Below are 18,325 nucleotides of genomic sequence, written 5' to 3' on the forward strand. Positions count from 1 at the left end.
CTGATTAGAAAAACCTGGTACTAGCCCTCAATTGGGGCAGTATCCATGGAAACACTACCTTCATTTGGTCACAGCACGCATGAAACTTGCTGAGCTTGAAAGTGCTCTTTGATGAGGGCTTTGACAGATGACATCCAGGCTTTTTGGGCAACATGTGACAGCACTAAGGATAGTGAGAGGTTTCAGGCCTCCTCCCTCCACGTCTGTTTGCCCCCAACTGTTTGGTGAACCCCTGTGCACTTAAGGAGGAATCCCTGACACAACCCTCAAACAGCAGGGCACAAAGCAGTAGCAGTCTGATAGCTGATCTTTCCTTGTAAAGGAAAGGCAGGTCAGCGGTAGTCAAGCTGGCTTCTAATCCCCCCCAGCGCTCTCAGTCCGCAGGGCAAGGCTTCGCTCAACATGTAAAGCTAGACACATGCCGGGCGAATGCAGGATAAACTCAACTTAGTCAGTGCATTGCTTGAGTGAGTTAGTTGTGAGTCCAGTTCAAAAGGCAGAGAGCAATTCTTTTCATGGGCAGAGCAGAACTGCATATTTGGCAGGACTACAATATGAATAGTCATAGCCTAGTCACGCTCGCTTGCATTTCTCAATGGTGAAAAATGCAGTTCAACATAAGTGTTTGTAATATGGTTCATTAGACTGTTGTACTTACCAAGTCTGCCATCCTAATAACACACTATGAATAATTATTTATATGATTATGTTGATTATTTTTACTCATATTGAGCATAGCACAGGTTGAGGCAATCCTCAAAGTCAAGCTAAGCTAGCAATCATAGTTCATCTGGTATTGTAGAATAGTATTACTAATGCTAATAATAACTAATGCTATTCTGTATACTCAAATGGCAGTGGTAAAAATGGTAAATGGCCTGTATTTGTATAGTGCTTTACTAGTCCCTAAGGACCCCAAAGCGCTTTACACAACCAGTCATCCACCCATTCACACACATACATTCGTGAAGGCAAACTACATTGTAGCCACAGCCACCCTGGGGCGCACTGACAGAGGCGAGGCTGCCAGACGCTGGCGCCACCGGGCCCTCTGACCACCACCAGTAGGCAACGGATGAAGTGTCTTGCCCAAGGACACAACGACCGAGACTGTCCAAGCCAGGGGTCAAACCGGCAACCTTCCGATTACAAGGCGAACTTCCAACTCTTGAGCCACGATCGCCCCGCAATCGCAATGCTCTACTTTAGTCTGTCTTCACTGCTTTCTCTGCAAGCAGCTTTGCAGCCCACCTTCATACCAACTCTTTCTTTTCATCCTGTGTATCTGTGTATATAGGTTGGCATTAATGCCTCCTCTCCTCTGTAACCTAGAGAGCTGTACTGCTGGTTTTCCTGCTTCAGGCTTTTTTTCCATTGATGCACTTTAAAGGGTGGGTAGAGACTACTAGAACAGCACAGAACCACCAAATATAAATTACTGCAAATGGAAATAATAATTTTCTTTCGCTAAAGCGGTCCTGACTGAAATGCGAACGATGTAGAAAGGCAGAAAGTAGGGGTGCGGTGGGTTGAGGAGGTGCATCGGTCAATACATCCCACGTTTATGCTGACAGTTCATTTTGTCACAGACCTGCAATTAACATTTGTGGTTTTGTTAACCGTAACCATAATCTTTCTCCTACCAAGTGTTTTAATGTGCCTAACTTATACCTCTGTTCATCATAACCACAGTTTTTCCAAAACCTGTGCAGTACTATACTAAACTTTCTGCAGATGCTGCAAAAATAGAGTAAAAAATCTTTTTTTTAAATTGCTTTTGAAACATTATGAGATCCTTCTGTCTTTTATATGATGGGTGTTTGACTTTTTGATGGTGATTTTGTGTTATTTTTGATTTTTTGTAACTGTTGCTCCATTGTGACTTTATTGTATTGCACAGTGAAAAATAAAATTCATTAAAAAATCAAAAGGAGTTTAAGCAATACAATACAAGGCTCATGATCCTTCCTCTAACCTTCCTTTAAGTGCAACTTCACCTTCAAATAAGTTTGTCAGCTCTTGCGTTATATGTGGGCAGCTCTCCCAAGATGACGCCATCAATAAGTCCAAAAATAGTTCAGTGAAAAACAGTGACATATCCCTGAATATACCCTTCCTTCTGTCGAGCAGTTTTAATGAAAAACGTTTAAAATATCAAAGAACTAAGAACTGAAATGTTCCATCTCTTTTCAGGCAAGTCACTGCTTAGTCAAGCCAGATTTGTGTCATCGTGACATTGGTGACTTTTACATCAGTGTTTTTCACGGGTTTATTCAAACATGCCAAAACATCACAGAAAAATAGCTTATATTGTATGATCCTTACAGTCTGTTTGTCATCCTGTTTGGTTGCCTGGTTTTCTCATATTCAGCTGAAGGCACAACAGTTGCGCTCTTGGCGTTGCACCAGTTTGCAACCCAAGAACTTTTGTTTGTGTTGTTGTCCAGAAAGCTACATTTCTTCTTGGTTTCAAACCATACTCTTCTGAATGAAGTCTAGAGTTAGATCATCAAGTTCTTTGGCGTCCTTATTGGTACTCACCCCATATGTAAAATCATCCTACATCAATATGACTGTATTCATTCAGACTTTTTTTTGGAAGTGTTACAGAAACAATCCATTTAGGTTGACGGCTATTGTGGATTAAATGGAAATTTCGACAAACCGCTGACATGTTACATTTTGGTTGGATTAACAGAAAGGCATGCATGTCTGAAAGATGTTACTACCCACTTATTTTAACCTGACTTTCAACCATAAAAAAGCCCTTAAAAACCACACCCATAGTTTTACAGTTGTGACAGATGTTACTAGAGTTACACACAGCTGTTTGAGCTATAGCTAACAGTCATATGGATTATTATAGAAGTTTGTGTTATAGAGGTGCATGTAAAGAGCATATGGCCTGTCAGTGTTTGTAGTTGAGCACCTGTATTCATTATCAGTGAAGAGGTTCACATTCCAGTGCACTAATTACAGAGTAAAAACATAGAGGGCTTTGATTTCACTACACCCTCACTGTGCTGCAACCACACGGCTGCCCCCCTGCCGCACCATTTCAAAACTCAGACATACATGTCTGTGCATCCTTTATTTATTACTAAAGTTCCAGCCTCCCGCGAGAAGCTATTCCCACATTGGAGTCGCTCTTACACAACATTTCAAGCTCAGCACAAATTGTTGTTGCTTTGGAACAACTCGTAGTTGTTTGGCAGTTTCTTTACTCTCTAGATTGCCTCTTTTCTTTCAGTCATTAAATCTTTTAAATCCAATTAAATTGATATTTCGTACTAGTGCCTAAAGCGTAGGTATAAGTTTGTTCCCATTTTTTCATGCAGTGTTTAGGCAGATAGAGCCAAGCATGTTTACTGCACCGGACTACACAACGGTGTGTAATATGTAGTTGACATTGCTCTGAAAGTGATCTGGCCTGTGGGTGAGAAGAAGTCACTGCTCAAGCATTCCAGACTTATTTAAAAACCTTGGCATGATTTGGTTGTAACTTTCATAGGTCTGCATCACTGACTAGATCCATAATTCTTCATGTCACTCAAGCTCTTAAAATAACTGGATTTAAGCTAAAAGATCTGGATGGCGTCCAGTAAAAATTACTGTGGCCTGCACTTGCACAAAGCGTTATGCTTACTTCTTAGTCAGTGATACCAGATAAGGGCAGATAGCAGTTTGTCCAAGAAAGAGTTTAAGAGATATATGTGATGAAAAGAAAGTTGAAAGAAAAGCAACAGAGAAAGGTAACAGTATTCTTCTTTATCCACACGTGGCTGGGTGACTCTTTTTCAACAACTTTCTGATCAGTAAGTCTTTAAATAACAATATTACAAGCCCTGAGACAAACTGGCATCTACACCCTAAAACATCATGACACAAATGTTTAAACAAATGAAGAATGTAACAGCAAGATGACTGAATTTCTTGAAACAAGGCCTCTGTAGTTTAACCTCCTAAGACCCGAACTCTTCCACCGCATGCATTTTTAATTTCTCTTTGATATTTCGGCATATTGGGGCCCGATGAATGTAAAAACAAAGAATTACCAGATTTTTTTTTTTACCTTATTTTTGTTTTTAAGAAAAATAAGAGCCACATATGAGGATATTCGTTTAAAATTTTCATAGAACAGTAGCAGTATAATGTCCTCGTAAGTGGATATCAGGCCCTTATTGTGTAAAATTTAGTATTTTGGTCTAAATAACCCAAAATGTAATGTCAGGTCCTAGGAGGTTAAGTATGATTATTGGCAAATTCAGTCGAGACCTGAGCCAAGGCTGAGACATGTCATGTTGGTAGCTCATGGGAGTCTAAACAATATTGCAGAAGTTCCCAACCGTGGCTTCTACTGTCCTCTCCTGGACTACTCTATGACTGATGAGATAATCAATCGAAAGACTAGTACCTTAATTATCGAAAAAGAGAGTTGGTCTAGTTTTAGCCATGATAAAAAAAAATAATATTGAGTTATAGTAACCTGAGTTTTTTTTCTTTGTTCTTAATTTGTACTTGAAGAACCTGCAAAAGAGGTTTTACTGTTTTACTTTTACTTTTATATGATGCCATAATTAAAACTGCACCATAGCGCCATAATTTCAGCTAACAGCAGTTGGCAGAGTTTAAAAGACTCTAGATTAAACACCCAAGAAATCCTTCCTGTTATGCAATCGTTTTCTGGAAATGGTGGTAAGACTGCTCATTTTTTCCACCTATCTGATCCACTTCTGCAGCAGTCACGTTCTAAATTTGCCACAGTCCACTCTAACACAGAGTTATCTCTTAGTCAAGCAGAAGTTTGTAATGCTCAAAGCATTTGAGGTCCCAGTCTTAGACTGGCCCTGCCTCATGGTGTTTTATGCAGCTTTTTTTCTTGCTCTTCTCCAGTAACACTGCCTGATCTCAGGTCACAAGGGTCACAGCATATGAGCAGACATCTGGACTAGCGAAACAGTCCCAACATCACCACTGGGATTCAGAGGAACCAGTTTTATCAGTGTGAGAGAGAATCCAGAATGACAGAAGGATTTTGTAGCCCCTTTAACAACCAGACTAACTTTTTTTCTGATATCCAGACTGCATGTATAATTTGGGATTTCCCAGATCCAGTGGGTGCTGGTGAAACCTAACCTGGCCTGGTCCAGATCAAACTCTGGCAGCCTGCCGTGTTGCAAGCACCAAAAGTTTATCACTTCCCTTGAGCTCCCATCTCACATCTTCTTCCCCTTTAATATTTTTTCCTATTCTGTTCTCCAAAGGTTTGTCTTTATATCCCTTCTGCTCCTATTCTCAGTTTTTCCTGTAACAGTTTTATTATAGATTTAATATATCAATTTTTTCTTTGCTCATTTCTTTATGGACAGGGCATAGATGAGTTGAAATCAAACTTAAGTGTGATACACCTTAATTTATGGTGCTTTTTAAATCGAACACACTATTTACTCTGTGGGACTAAGTCATCTCCGTTGTCAAAACAATAAGACGGGAGCCTTTTATTTTGGCTCTTTACCCTGATGCAAGACTGTATGGCTAAAGTCACAATTGAAGGAATTTGCCATGTTGGACCATTTATGTCGGAAATGTGGTCGTAACCTCATGTACCAATGCAATGGACTTTTACCATCTTTATGATCCTGCTCATTAAAATTAACTGTCTGGTTGTAAAAAATAGACTTCCCCTTTATGTTTCCTTCTGGATTGTCTTATGTACTTCAGATCTAACATGAGAAATTGCTCAACTTTCATTCCTCCCCCTTGTGATTCACTTCTTCTTTTTCTTCAATCATATTTTTTGTTTCTCTCCTTTTTTGTCAAAGCACTTGGCATTCCAAGAGAGAAGGCATGGGCAGATCAAGGCTCTCACTGTAGCAACCAGTCCAAATACGCAGCAAAACACATAAATCATAAAACATTCATACTTGGGGAAAATTGCACTATATGAAATACTACAGTATAATAGATAGGTATAGGTAACTGCCTGTTGTAGATTAGGTCATTACTTCTCTACTTAGTGTTTTAATTAAATGTCAGTCTGTCTGAACAGCTATAAATAAGAGTTTTTAAATAAATAGCAAGTCATCAAACTCATCCAGCTATTAATTTCTTTTAAGGGAATATCCATATCTCTTAAGAAAGGCTTTTAAATCTGCCCAGTCAAACCTATGCGCTTGAATCAACCTAGCAACCCCCTTCCTATAGGCTTTTTTTTTTTTAACACAGTCTGTAGGTTCACCTCCACATCTCACCATCTATGAGATGACAGCCCATTTTGTCGGTGGCCCATTCAAGCCCATTACCACAAGGGTCTGGGAGCGGGCATAGCCTTGCTAAGCCCTGAAACACTCCTCTGCTATCCATAAAAATACAAAGAATGGGGCTCTAGCCTTCTACTGCACATTCCTTTAACTTTTTGACATCTTTGTGGATGCCTGACATTTGTGCTTTTATAGGTATTGGAGGTCAGGTGGACGAGGTCTTTCGTATTATTTAAACAAGAGTGCTTGTCTCGTTTGCAGAATCACCAACCTGCCCTCGCCTTCACCCTCTCCCGGGTAGCTCTGGGCCTATAAAGCACAAGTACAGAGAGAGTAGGATGTGGGTGAAGAACAAATGGGGGAGCCTTGATGAACTTGCAGATTTCATCACCTCTTGGTATACTGTATCTCCATTAGCTTTCACTGATGATTGAAGAAGATGCTCCAAGCAGTGTGTTTTAAAGAAGCCCCAGGGTTTTCCTTGGGTCTTCCGTCTGTAGAGTTTATGACTTGCAGGGCTGACTCCAAGGCCAAGCAAATCTGCCAGAGCAATATAAAGGATATCTTTTGCTCTTCTTCAGCCAACCAGTATATCTTTGTATTCACTGAGGCCGTGTTAACAGAAACTAGAGCTTTTTGTCTGCACAAATCCCCCCAAACAGGACATCCACTCACAACCAACTGAAGCTTTGGGTCTTGTTTTCTACAACTGGTTGCTGTGAAAAGCAACACAAGCAGTTTCCTAGCCAGGGGCCTGACAGTTCCCCTGCTGCCATAAGTTCTTATATTCATCCCTATTATCTTCTACTCCCTGGGCCTTTCTGCTTGGTCCCTGGCTTTTATGACAGGGTAGAAGAGGGCCATGAGGAAATGAGGTGACCCCGGGGTTACGAGTGGAGTCAGGGGGCTGGAACTGGACCACGGCATTGCCAACCTCACTCTCTTAGGGCCAGTTCGGGTCGAAGTAGGGCAAGCAAAGGAGACAGGGGGAGACTGAGGACAGAGTGCCTTCCATCCTTGACCCCTTCATCATATGACTCTAATTAAGCCAGATTTGAATTTGTTTACAAGCCCCTGTGGTCTTAAATCTTCTTGGTCTTTGCCTCCTCCCAGTACCCCCTGTTTCACCATCATCTCATACCTTGAGTCCTTCTTTTCTTCTTGTCTTTAATATGGTGTCAGACATCTATTTATTATCCTGTTTTTACTAGTTTTCAGGAACCAGTTACAAGCTATTTGGGAATCCACCAAATAGGATTTGAGGGACACCCCTCTAAGATGTTAATCTGTTAGTGATATGAAAGGCCGCTCACCCCACTAAACTTCCCCTCCACTGGAACCTGGGGGCTCTTTATGGCCCCATCAGGCACCCGCGTGGACGACTTACTGCTGACCTTGTGACCTAGAAGTTGAAGCCATATGAGGAGGGAATCTTTCTCTTGTCCCATTACTGCCTGCTTTTTTTACTCGTGTCTCCTGCTTCGCTCCTCAGAATTGCTAATGTTATTTAAGATCTTCAAGTTAGATTTTGTCATCTTGTTAAACACAGTTGTCATCATCTCATTTCACATATAAGACGTTAGTTATTTCATCATGTTTTCTCTAATTCCAAGGCATACAGTGGTGTTAAATGAGGAGTCTTAAATGAGTACCTGAAGCTCTTTACCACTAACAAGCATGATTTCTATTCATTCTTTCAAGATTTACACACAGCTCACCAGACTTTATTAGAGAGGTACCTGCATGTTTGCTGTACAACAAAAAGTCACTCGACTGGCTCCATCGTATTAAAAATTTACACGTAACTCAAGAGCTGTTACTATAGGCTTGCTGGCATGTTAGTACCTGAAATGCTTTGTGCAAAAGGCCTGGTCCTGGTGTGTTGCATGGTTAATTGGATCAGTTGGGTTAAATAAATGTTTAAGTTCTCTCCTGCACTGAGTGGAAGGAGCCTCTCATCATAGTGGAGGAGGGAAAAAAGAGAGGGAAGAAAATAGAGGGAAAACAAGCTCAAATTTGTGCTTTTGAAGCCATGTCGGAGTATAGCCTACACAGGAAATGAGGATAGAAATTAAAAGAAACCAACATCTAGCTATGATAACAGTCCCTATGCAGAGTTAACATAAGTTGATGGAGCTGATGATCATAATATTTAAAGTAACTGAATTTTTAATCAGAAATTTCTTGTTGCAGGTTTCAGATCCAAAGAGGCACCACTGACCCCACCAGCTACAAGAGCCTGGGTCACTGCTTCCGGACAATTTTCCAGAGTGAAGGGTAGGTTATCCTCAGTAGTGATTCAAAATAACACGGGAAGCCACTCATGAGTCTTTCTGTTTTCCTGCACATGAAAAACACAAAGGTTGATAGTGCCATTATTTGCCTATGCTTATTAAATTCATTTCTTTTTAATAGTTCCTTGAGGGGCAAAAGTCAAGCACAAACTCAATGAATGCATCTTTATTACAACAACCTAGAACAATAAAATGTACTGTGACATCAAGGCAAAACTTTAAGTTGGCCACCAAAAACTTGGTGTTTGCTTATGCTGTTGTGTCCATAGGTATGCTATGCTTTTTATGTCTTTAATTCTTAGGAAAAGCTACTGTTGCTGTCATACTAACAGCATATCAGGGAGAAAAGTATGTAGTCAGCTATGCTGTGAGTGACATTTCTTCCAAACATGCTGCTTTATTTAAATGTAACCAAAAGTTATGTGGTTTGGTGGCTATAAGGATGTGAGCATTACAGTTTGGCTTCCTTAAAAATGGCTGATGTGTCTGTCAGCCTCCAAAAATATCGTGCAGCAAACCACTGAACATACCTTATTATACGCTGTATCTCGTACAGGATACGAGTAGACTAACTAAAGACAGCCATCCTGCCATGCTCCCTCCTCGTCTGCCTGCCCTGTCAAAGGTCTGTGAGATAGAGCAGGCGTAGGAGAAAGTGTTTGCCACTCGCTCTGTTTACGATGAGCCGACAGCTTTACTGCGGATATAAAGTTGATCTGCTGCAAGGTGTGAGTGAGCGCAAGGCAAGAGGCTGGCTAGTGACAGTTAGAAATCCTCAGTTGGCTGGAGTTCAACACACACACTTATGCTGTTACAGTAGCCATGCCCTCTTCACCCCATACGCATGCTGACAGTGTGACATTTAACGCTTCTTTGCCTACTTTTTGGGTGTGTCCTGCGGGACTAACCTTGTACGAATTTCCAGAGAATTCTTTTGGCACATAAAATGGTTGACATAAAGCGTGGCGTTTACAATATCAACATAAGCTTTTGAGTGCTGTTTGAGTGTGATCTCATCTAACAAAGTCGAGACGTGCCGCAGAATCACTGAATACGGAAGATCCACTTCCTTGTCGACCAATTATCATTAACAGTATATTTTTGCTGAGTATGTAATCACTCCCCAGTAGCACTTTGAGGATTACCTACAGGCCAAACCACTTAGTTATAATTTATATAAATAGTGTTAGGCCCCACTGTTGTAGAATTATTATTAAAAATAAACTTCTCCCGTCAGCTCATGGCAGAACAGGGCCAACACCAGACCTCTCTCTCACTCTCTCTCTCCCTCTTTGAGGCGGTGAGGGAGGAAACCTGAGCTCTAAAGTTGAGCTCAGTGACTAAGCTGAAGAAAGACACAAGCCTGGACACAATAGCTGCACCTATAGTATTTAATTTCATATACAAGGAGATGCACGTGAATGCTTAACACGAATTAAGAGTTATATCTGTTAAAATTTTACATTTGCCATCTCTGAAATATAGCATGAAATCCTGTAGCTGTGCTCATAAGTGTGTGACCGTGTGAACTACACTCACTAACACTTGGTTGTGTATTGCCTTACAGTCTGCACTTCTTTCTTTTTTTGCATGTGGGTGCAGCAGCGTGAGCATGTGTTAAGTGTTTCCGTCTGGAGGCAAACAAAAAGACTCTATTCTCTAGCATTCTTTGCTAGTGTGGTATCCAGAGACTGGGTCGGGACCCAAAGCGCGGCCATGGTTATATTAAAAGGGTCCATGCATTACATGAGAACGGTGGAAATACTGAAGATGAGTGACTAATGCCTGGAACTAACACTGTAGGGTTGAGGGATGTGGGGTTGAATCCAGCTGGGACCACCCATGCAAAAAATATGTATACATTCGTGGTAGTGTGAAGAAGAGCAGATACGATTATGATGATCCAGATCATGTATGAAATGCGACGGTGAAAGGAAGAGGTTAAAGGAATATTTGGCATTTTTGGAAACATGCATAACTGGGATCTCTGAAGGGAAATTAAGTTTTATAGCTTATAAAGGAAAGATAGTCCAAGATTATTAGTGAGCTTTTGATGGAGATATAGTAAGGAGGTAAAGAGACATTGTCAAGGCCAGCTGCTTTCTTCTGTTTTTAGTTTTGATCCTAAACTGACCTACTTGCATTGCATTTATAAAGGAAAATACACATATATCTAATCCTCAATTCTATTTATATAGTGCCAAATCCCAACAAGAGTTGCCTCAAGGTGCTTTATAATGAAAGGTAAAGACCCAATAATACTAGAAAGAAAACCCTCAAAATCATACGATCAACTATGAGGAAATATTTGGCAACAGTGGGAAGGAAAAACTCCCTTTTAAGTGGAAGAAACATGAACCAGGCTTAGGGTGGGGCAGCCGTCTGCCGCGACCGGTAAGGGGTGAGCAGAGGGAGTCAGGACAAAAGACACAATGTGGAAGAAAGCCAGAGATGAATAAAAACTAATGATTCAGAATCAAAGCAAGAAAGAACAGTATACTGTTAAACTACTGTTAAACCTACTTATCTTACAGACTGTGCTAGATTAATCCAAATCTCAAACCCCTGACAACCACAACATGTGCTATAGCGTCCTTTTGTTACAGCAGGTAAAAGTGTTTATCGTACAATCTCTTACGTCAGTAACACAGGGTTTTTTTTATTCTAGTTATAGCTATTCGTGACTTAGGTGACATCTAAGTTGCATAAACGGAAGCAGTTTTGGTGGATTTAATCCTGGCCACTGGGAATTCTGTTATTTAGTTCCTGTTAGGAGCAATGTCAAGTTTTAACAGGCACTAGGAAATGCTAAAATATTCCCTGTGCAACATTTTTCAGTTTCCTCAAAGACTGTGAAAATAAAATGTGTGTTCCAAAATGTAAATCGCAGCAACTTTCCAGGTTTGCACATTTTCACTGTTACGCTATTTTTGTCTGTTTTTATTTCTGTCACTGGTATCGCTGTTAGTGGATTTATTTAGTTGGTCTTTTTTGTGTAGTTGTGTCACTGACACGCTTCTCTCCAGATGGATGAAGGCTGTTAAAAAAGGAAAGGTTTATGAAAATGAAAGCCAAATTACACACACAAGCATACAAGTACACCCAACTAATGCTGGGATATACACATCCCTCATCCCTCGCTCTGTGTCAGGAGGCCATTTGTTTAGGAAAGACAAAAAGGGACTTAGTGTGTACTTTACATTGGCAATCAAATAAGGATTCAAATGATGGCCACTCACTAGAGGCCATATTTGTTCTGTAACAAATTTCACTCCTCCTTCATCACCTGGTGGCTCCCCAGCCTGACCACACCCGGGAAATCTGTGGCCACCATTTGCATGGACAAAGAGAGGAGAGGGAAAGGCCTTCCGTCTGACTGAAATAACTTGTTTACACAAACCATATAAGAGATTCATTTTTGGCTTCCAGGCAGCATTTTGCTCAGCGATAATCCCTTGCTCTGGCATGATAATGCGGGCTCAATTACCCAGACCCAGCGCTGCTTGTGTAGCTTCAGGTGTTGATCAAATAGGCTGGATCACCTGATGAAAAGTCTTTTGATAATTAGTTGTGGTTTGCTGCTGTTTTTGCTAGGCGCCCTCGCCGCTGTGGATTCTGTGCAAGCGTAATCGCCTGTCGGTCTCAGGTTATAGTCAGTGGAAATGTGTTCCAGCAGCAAAAATATTTACACTTGTACCCAATCAACCAAGATCATCTCTGTTGACTTTTAGAGAATGTTGCCACAACAGAGCTGGTGCTGCTGTTCACAGGATACAGTCGGCCACGCCATGTTGTCCTCTTTGACTTGTATTCAATATCAGTTTGCCCTCTCTGATAGTTTCGCTTTCCCTTCGCCACAACAAATATTTAATGACCATGTGTACATTTACAGAATATTATTATCTATTATTTTTTATTTTTAGATAAAGAAATTATTTTTGGTAATAAGGCTACTTTTTATTTGTCAGTAAACTCCTTGGAAAGGCCTAAAAGATTAGTTTTTGACTCCTTAGTCCCATTAATTGCTGTCAGGGTGGTGTGTTTGTTTAGATGACAAATGGGGGGGAGGCTAGATGATTTCCTGAAACAACTGAGAAATACCGAGTAAATCGTGTCTTTTCTCTGAACCTTTTTTTTTTTAGCTGTGCATCAACCCACATTTGGAGCCTCTACTTGAGTCTCTATCTGCAGGTCGAGAAAGAGAAATTCTTATTTTGTAGCATAGCAAAGACTTTGTAATATTAGCCTTGAGTTTTAGAAGTAAATCTTCAGAACGCCATCAGGTTTCTGGTAACTATTCCTTCAAAATGACTTGTATTCCACATTGTAATGAAGGGCATGTCATAATGTGCATCTCTGATTCACTGATGTGTGTTTTCACTTTTCGAGGTTAGAGCTGGCACAGATAACTAGCCACGGAATATTTATTTTGTTTTGTATTTTTTTTTTTTTTAAAGAAAAGAAAACAGCTGAATGAAACTTTTTTTATTAAGGCCATCTTGCAGTTTCACAATAACCACTGATGTCATTTGAAAGTGTTCTTTCAAGAAGTAAGGTAGCAACAAAAAAATTGAACAGAGGAAGCTTTGAAACATTGTGATCGAAGAGCATATTTTGCATTTTCCATGAATGGAATTTGTATCATGGAAAATATCTCAATGGTAAATAAACAAGGAAGCGGGAAATCTAAAAAGCTTGTGATGGGTGGTGACCACAAAAGAATGTAGTTTTTCCATAGCAACACGTTTGTTATGTGTTTACACATCGTTGCCCTGAGCTTTGCACGGCAATTAAACAAAATATTTATTGAAATATTTATCGCAATTACACATGCATAACCCCATCTTCAGATTGATTGATTTATTATGGATAAAAATGTCCTGACCTGTCCTGTCCTTTATACTGATAGTATAAGAGTAGTGGCCTCTGCTGCTTCCCTTCTTTGAAGATTTAAACCTGTTTTACCTGTTTTAATTCAAGACAGTCCCCTTAAAACAACATTTAGGAATGATAATAGTGGAGGAGAGGTAGCTGTTGCCAGGAACAGTTTGCTATCAACACAAAAGCTAATGACTCAAAGTATCCGATGCTTCAGATGTGCTGCGTTTTAGACCTGGAGCCTGTGGCACACGTGGTAAAGTTTGACAAAAACAACATATTACACTAGTAAGAAAAAGTTAAAGTATGTCAATCTGGCCCCATTAGTGTAAACTAGACCAGTTCAAACAAATGTCCTAAATGTTCTAACATGTTTTGACCTAACTGAAGGCTGTGGGAAATGCATGTGTGTGCACTTCTGAATGTATACGAAACATGCAGTGTGCAAAACAAAGCCTACTACTGTCCTCTTGCATGTGTACATCAAAAACCAGTCAGACATTCGTGTGAATCTATATATGTGCTCTTTTGTTACTTTTCCATCAGCCGTTAACATACCTCACCTGGTTACAAAGGGGCATTTACCTATGAGAGGGTAACTCAGCTTATATCCAAGAATCTGAGTGAATCTGAACACAGCATGGAAAGGTTAAGAAGAGATTTGTATATAATTCAAAAAAAGCACCCAATAAGTGTGTTAATGACTAATTTAACAATCTGTTCATTTAGTTTGTGAAGGCATTACATAAAATTCGCTTTTCCAAAATATAGCCTGTGTTCCATGTAGGCACACATCTCAATATGAATAACTCACTGTATCATTTTATTATTTTTCCTGGCTCTGACTCTGCCTTAAATCATGGCTGGATGTATGATCGAGCACAGGCAAACGACCAAATTGACTAAAATTATACAGCTACTGCTTCTGAAATATCCAACATATCAAATACTGAAAAAACACCCTTAAATCATTTCCTCAGCATATTCATGTAGAACATGTTTACCAGGGTTTGTGGTTTGAAAGTATATCTGAAAATGTGCCTTGCTGAATAAGGAGGAAGAGAAAATGTCACGCCAATCCCTTTGTGATTTTTAAACCTTTATATAAACCTTAAACAGGAATTCTGCACATTGTATGAATTCCTTAACTCAAATTTGACTAGCAAGTCACTGCGACATCACGCAAAGCCAAGTCTTTATCAAGCATGCATAGCCCTGAATAGTGGATTAAAGCTTCTTGATGCAAGGCGACAGTGCTGTCCACTGCACCACGCTGCCTTTTGACGTTCATTGGCTTCCACTTATTTCCATACAATATGAAAATCAGTGAGCAGCCATTTGAAACTTGTCTTGGAACATGGCAAAATGCATAACTAAAACTTCCTAAATCCTATGCAATCTGTACTTTGTATCCTAAGTTAGAGTTGCTGTGGTGTTGAGCTGTATTGCATTACAACGATGAATAATAAGTTGATGTAAAGTTATCAGTGTATTAGAGGATATTTCAGCAGCAGTTTGGTTGATCCGATGTACGTGTAGTGTTGATACACTACACGTACAATGTAAAAGTAAACTAACATTTTACAAAAACTTAAGTCGAATTCAGTGCCAGAGAGGGGCAGGGATAGCTCATTAGGTAGAGTGGTGGCCCCATGATCGGAAGGTCGGGGGTTCGACTCCACTGAACGGCTACCCTGAGGTACCCCTGAGCAAGGTACCGTCCCTGCACACTGCTCCCCGGGCGCTGCACTGGTGGCTGCCCACTGCTTCACTGGGTGAATGGGTTAAATGCAGAGGAACTATTTCCCTATGGGGACTAACACACACACTTTACACTTTACAGAGAAACATTTTATTTCCTCTTTCTACAGAGTATTTGGATTCTACAAGGGAATCCTACCTCCTATTCTGGCAGAGACACCAAAGAGAGCAGTCAAGGTGAGACAAAGGACATGGCCGTTTGTTCACTGATGGCCGCAGAGCTTCTCGGCATATGATGCAACGCTCAGGATCTGGTTTCTTGGCAAACTGCTTCACTCCCATATGAAAACACTCAAACCACAATCGTTCTAACATGGTACACACGTGTTGATTAAACACATGACGCCCTCTGCCATGTCTGCCTCCTCAGCCACTCCTGTTCATTCTGTTGGTCTTCCAAATATTGACTTACAAGCATTTGAAAGAAAGCCATCTCTTGAGAGCCATCTTTGGATATTTGTAATGAGGTTTAGCATTTGGAGCTAACGTGTAATGGGGTGACAGGGATTGGGGTGAGCGGGGGGTTGGGTGGCGCAGAGGGCCCTGATGCTTGGCATAGAACACCTCTGTAATGAGATGCTGGAAACAAGGATGTGTGAACTTTAAAAGTAAGCACTCACACTGAGAAGATGGGGTAATCACTCACATTGAGAACAAAGCTAGGTGGTGAGAAATGTCTGGAGCCAGAAAACAAATTAAAGCTCCGATTAAAACAGTCTTGCTGGCATTTTGCCCTTGGTCAAATAAACAGATCCGTGGATCTGTCTGCTTTTGAGACTTTTGTCTTTCCACAAAGATCAAGGTCTGAAATTCAAAGCGTACCGTCATTTCATGTTCGTTTACTAAATACATGCAATCTTCATGTAGTTCCCCCTTTCCTTTTGTGTGTTTTTAAGGTAGCTTTCTTTATGTACACCATATGTGGGTGTGTATGTGTGCACAGATGTCACTTTCTGACAGCGCTTTTATCCTGATCTTTCCCACTGCAGTTTTTCACCTTTGAGCAGTACAAGAAGTTGCTGAATTTGACCCCTTTGTCTCCCGGTGTGGTGAGTCTTCCATCCAGGGACACCTGAATACACTCTCACTTGAAAAAAGAAATACGCACGCACACCGGATTTGGAATAATGTTTTAGAGTATAAAAACAGCTCACCTGCCAAAGGCTTTTAAAACAAAGACAAATGCCAAGAATAATTTTGCCAGGCAAATGAATTAATAAAAATGTAAATGTCCTTGTTAACATTTCATTTTCAGTGCTGTTTCATGTAAAACTTTTAGTAATGAAGGAATAGGTTTAGAAGGGAAATTCTTACTCATTTTGTGTTTTTTATCTTGGTCACACATTGGACAAGATAAACATGAAATGATTTCCAGAGCTTAAATTAATACTGTTGGCATAGTGCGAGCAATTCAGCACACATTTAGTCATTTATGTAGCTGTCAATGTCATTTTTAGAACTTCTGAAACAAACCCTGAATGTTCCACTTTCACCTCAGTTTAGCATTTAAATGTATGAAGCAACATTTATATGTAGTTGGCACTCAGTTTGGGACATCAGCTGTGATCAGTGTGGCACTAATGACTCCATGTCTCTGGCTGAACCTTTGCTTTTATGAGCTTCATTCCCAGCAACAGAGCAGCCACAAAAACTACAAGCGTTTGTTCGGTGCTGCTACGTATGTGTTAATCCAGTATAACTGGCAGCTTATTAGAAGGCTTTTTTAAAATTACACAAGTAATAATTACTTTGTTTTCATTTCATTGACTCACACTGTGTGAGAATCTATTCAGATTTTTTTTTAAATTGAAGATAGGAAGGAGCTAAATGTTGCATAACAGCAACAGTTACCATAAGACTATGGTGCAGACTTAACATTGGGCAGGTGCTGCGTTTTGCCCATGCTGTATGTTGTGTTAATATAAAAGACAACCCAAATCTGTAACCTGGAGTCACAACACCAATCATAGTGCTTGCACTCGGTATAATCCTGGAATCTGCAGTCTGGTTTGTCCATTGACAATTTGATTAATGCTTATTCAAACAAAATGAGTGTGCCCCTTCACTGCTGACACAGACGAAAAATCACTTTGCAATTCTACAATGAATGTAAAGCAAGTAGAAAAGCTATGGCGGTAACAATACTGCCTGTCTGCTGTGACATTCAGTCATTTTTAAATAAGCTCAGCCATATGGGAAGTCAGACCGTACAATTTAAAACAGCAAAAGGAGTCCAGCAAAGTTTGTGACATGCTAGTGATCTAAAGGTTGAATTCATAACAACTGAGACAGCTGATCAGATAATATCGTTTACCCAACCTCAACTGCACGTCCAACAGCAACTAATCCCAATTCGAGAAAAAAGGCAGTTAAAAATCAGTGTATTAAAATTTCAAGTTCCCATTTAGTTAACTTTAATCACGTTATTTTATCGCAGCGTGGCTACACTGGGACAACCCACTGGGATTATATCGTTTATATAGTAGCACCTTTTTCTCTTCATCCCCAAGTTAAGCAGGTGGGATTCTTTATAGCCTGGACATAAACACAGATTGCCTCTTAAATTAAGATGAACCCACAAAACTTCATAGTCACCACTCCTTTCAAACCCCGATGTTTGGAAGTAGAGCCAAAATAGTCTAATATTTAACACAGTACTTTAAAACCAACTTGACCAACTTGCTTGGCGGTTGTTAATTCTGGAGACTGGCTACACCACAGGCCATGAGGTAAGAAGAGGTTTCATCCTTCTTGAGTAATTGATTTTCTGTTATATTGAGTCAGAGTTTTAAGCTAGAAAGATTTGTATTGGTGGGGTGTGGTCACCGCACACCACCTATTCAGGTGGCAGCCAAGTGTCAGCCATGATGGATGGCTTACCTGTAGCTCAGTGTCAAAGCCGCCCCAGCGTGGAGAATATCCTCATCTTGTTTTTACAGCCATTTCTGGAGTAATGTTTACCTGTCCCATTCATCATGCCCTCTTCCCACTCTTCTTATGCCTCCTTCTGACTATCTTCTTTCCACCCCTTCCTCTTCCTCAAGTACCTCTAACCCCATTCCCCCCAGAGGCCCTCGCATATCAAGTACTGTAATCACATCAGATCATTAGTGCAAGTGAATTACAGATTGG

The 18,325-nt window shown here is 40.4% G+C and overlaps 1 protein-coding gene across 1 annotated transcript in view; it reads left to right on the plus strand.

Moving 5' to 3' along the window:
• The window catches only part of slc25a21 (solute carrier family 25 member 21), an 85,686-nt gene that overhangs the window by 60,327 nt on the left and 7,034 nt on the right, over positions 1–18,325 (plus strand). Inside the window, exons 4-6 of the mRNA XM_085257688.1 lie at positions 8,454–8,537; positions 15,304–15,370; positions 16,183–16,242. Of these exons, the coding sequence (XP_085113814.1) occupies positions 8,454–8,537; positions 15,304–15,370; positions 16,183–16,242 (211 nt within the window). The remainder of the gene's footprint in view (positions 1–8,453; positions 8,538–15,303; positions 15,371–16,182; positions 16,243–18,325) is intronic.

This window comes from Mchenga conophoros, linkage group LG19 (genome assembly GCF_057382185.1).
Source record: "Mchenga conophoros isolate Kocher_MC1m ecotype Shallow Benthic linkage group LG19, M_conophoros_male_GT1.1, whole genome shotgun sequence".
Taxonomy (NCBI): domain Eukaryota; kingdom Metazoa; phylum Chordata; class Actinopteri; order Cichliformes; family Cichlidae; genus Mchenga; species Mchenga conophoros.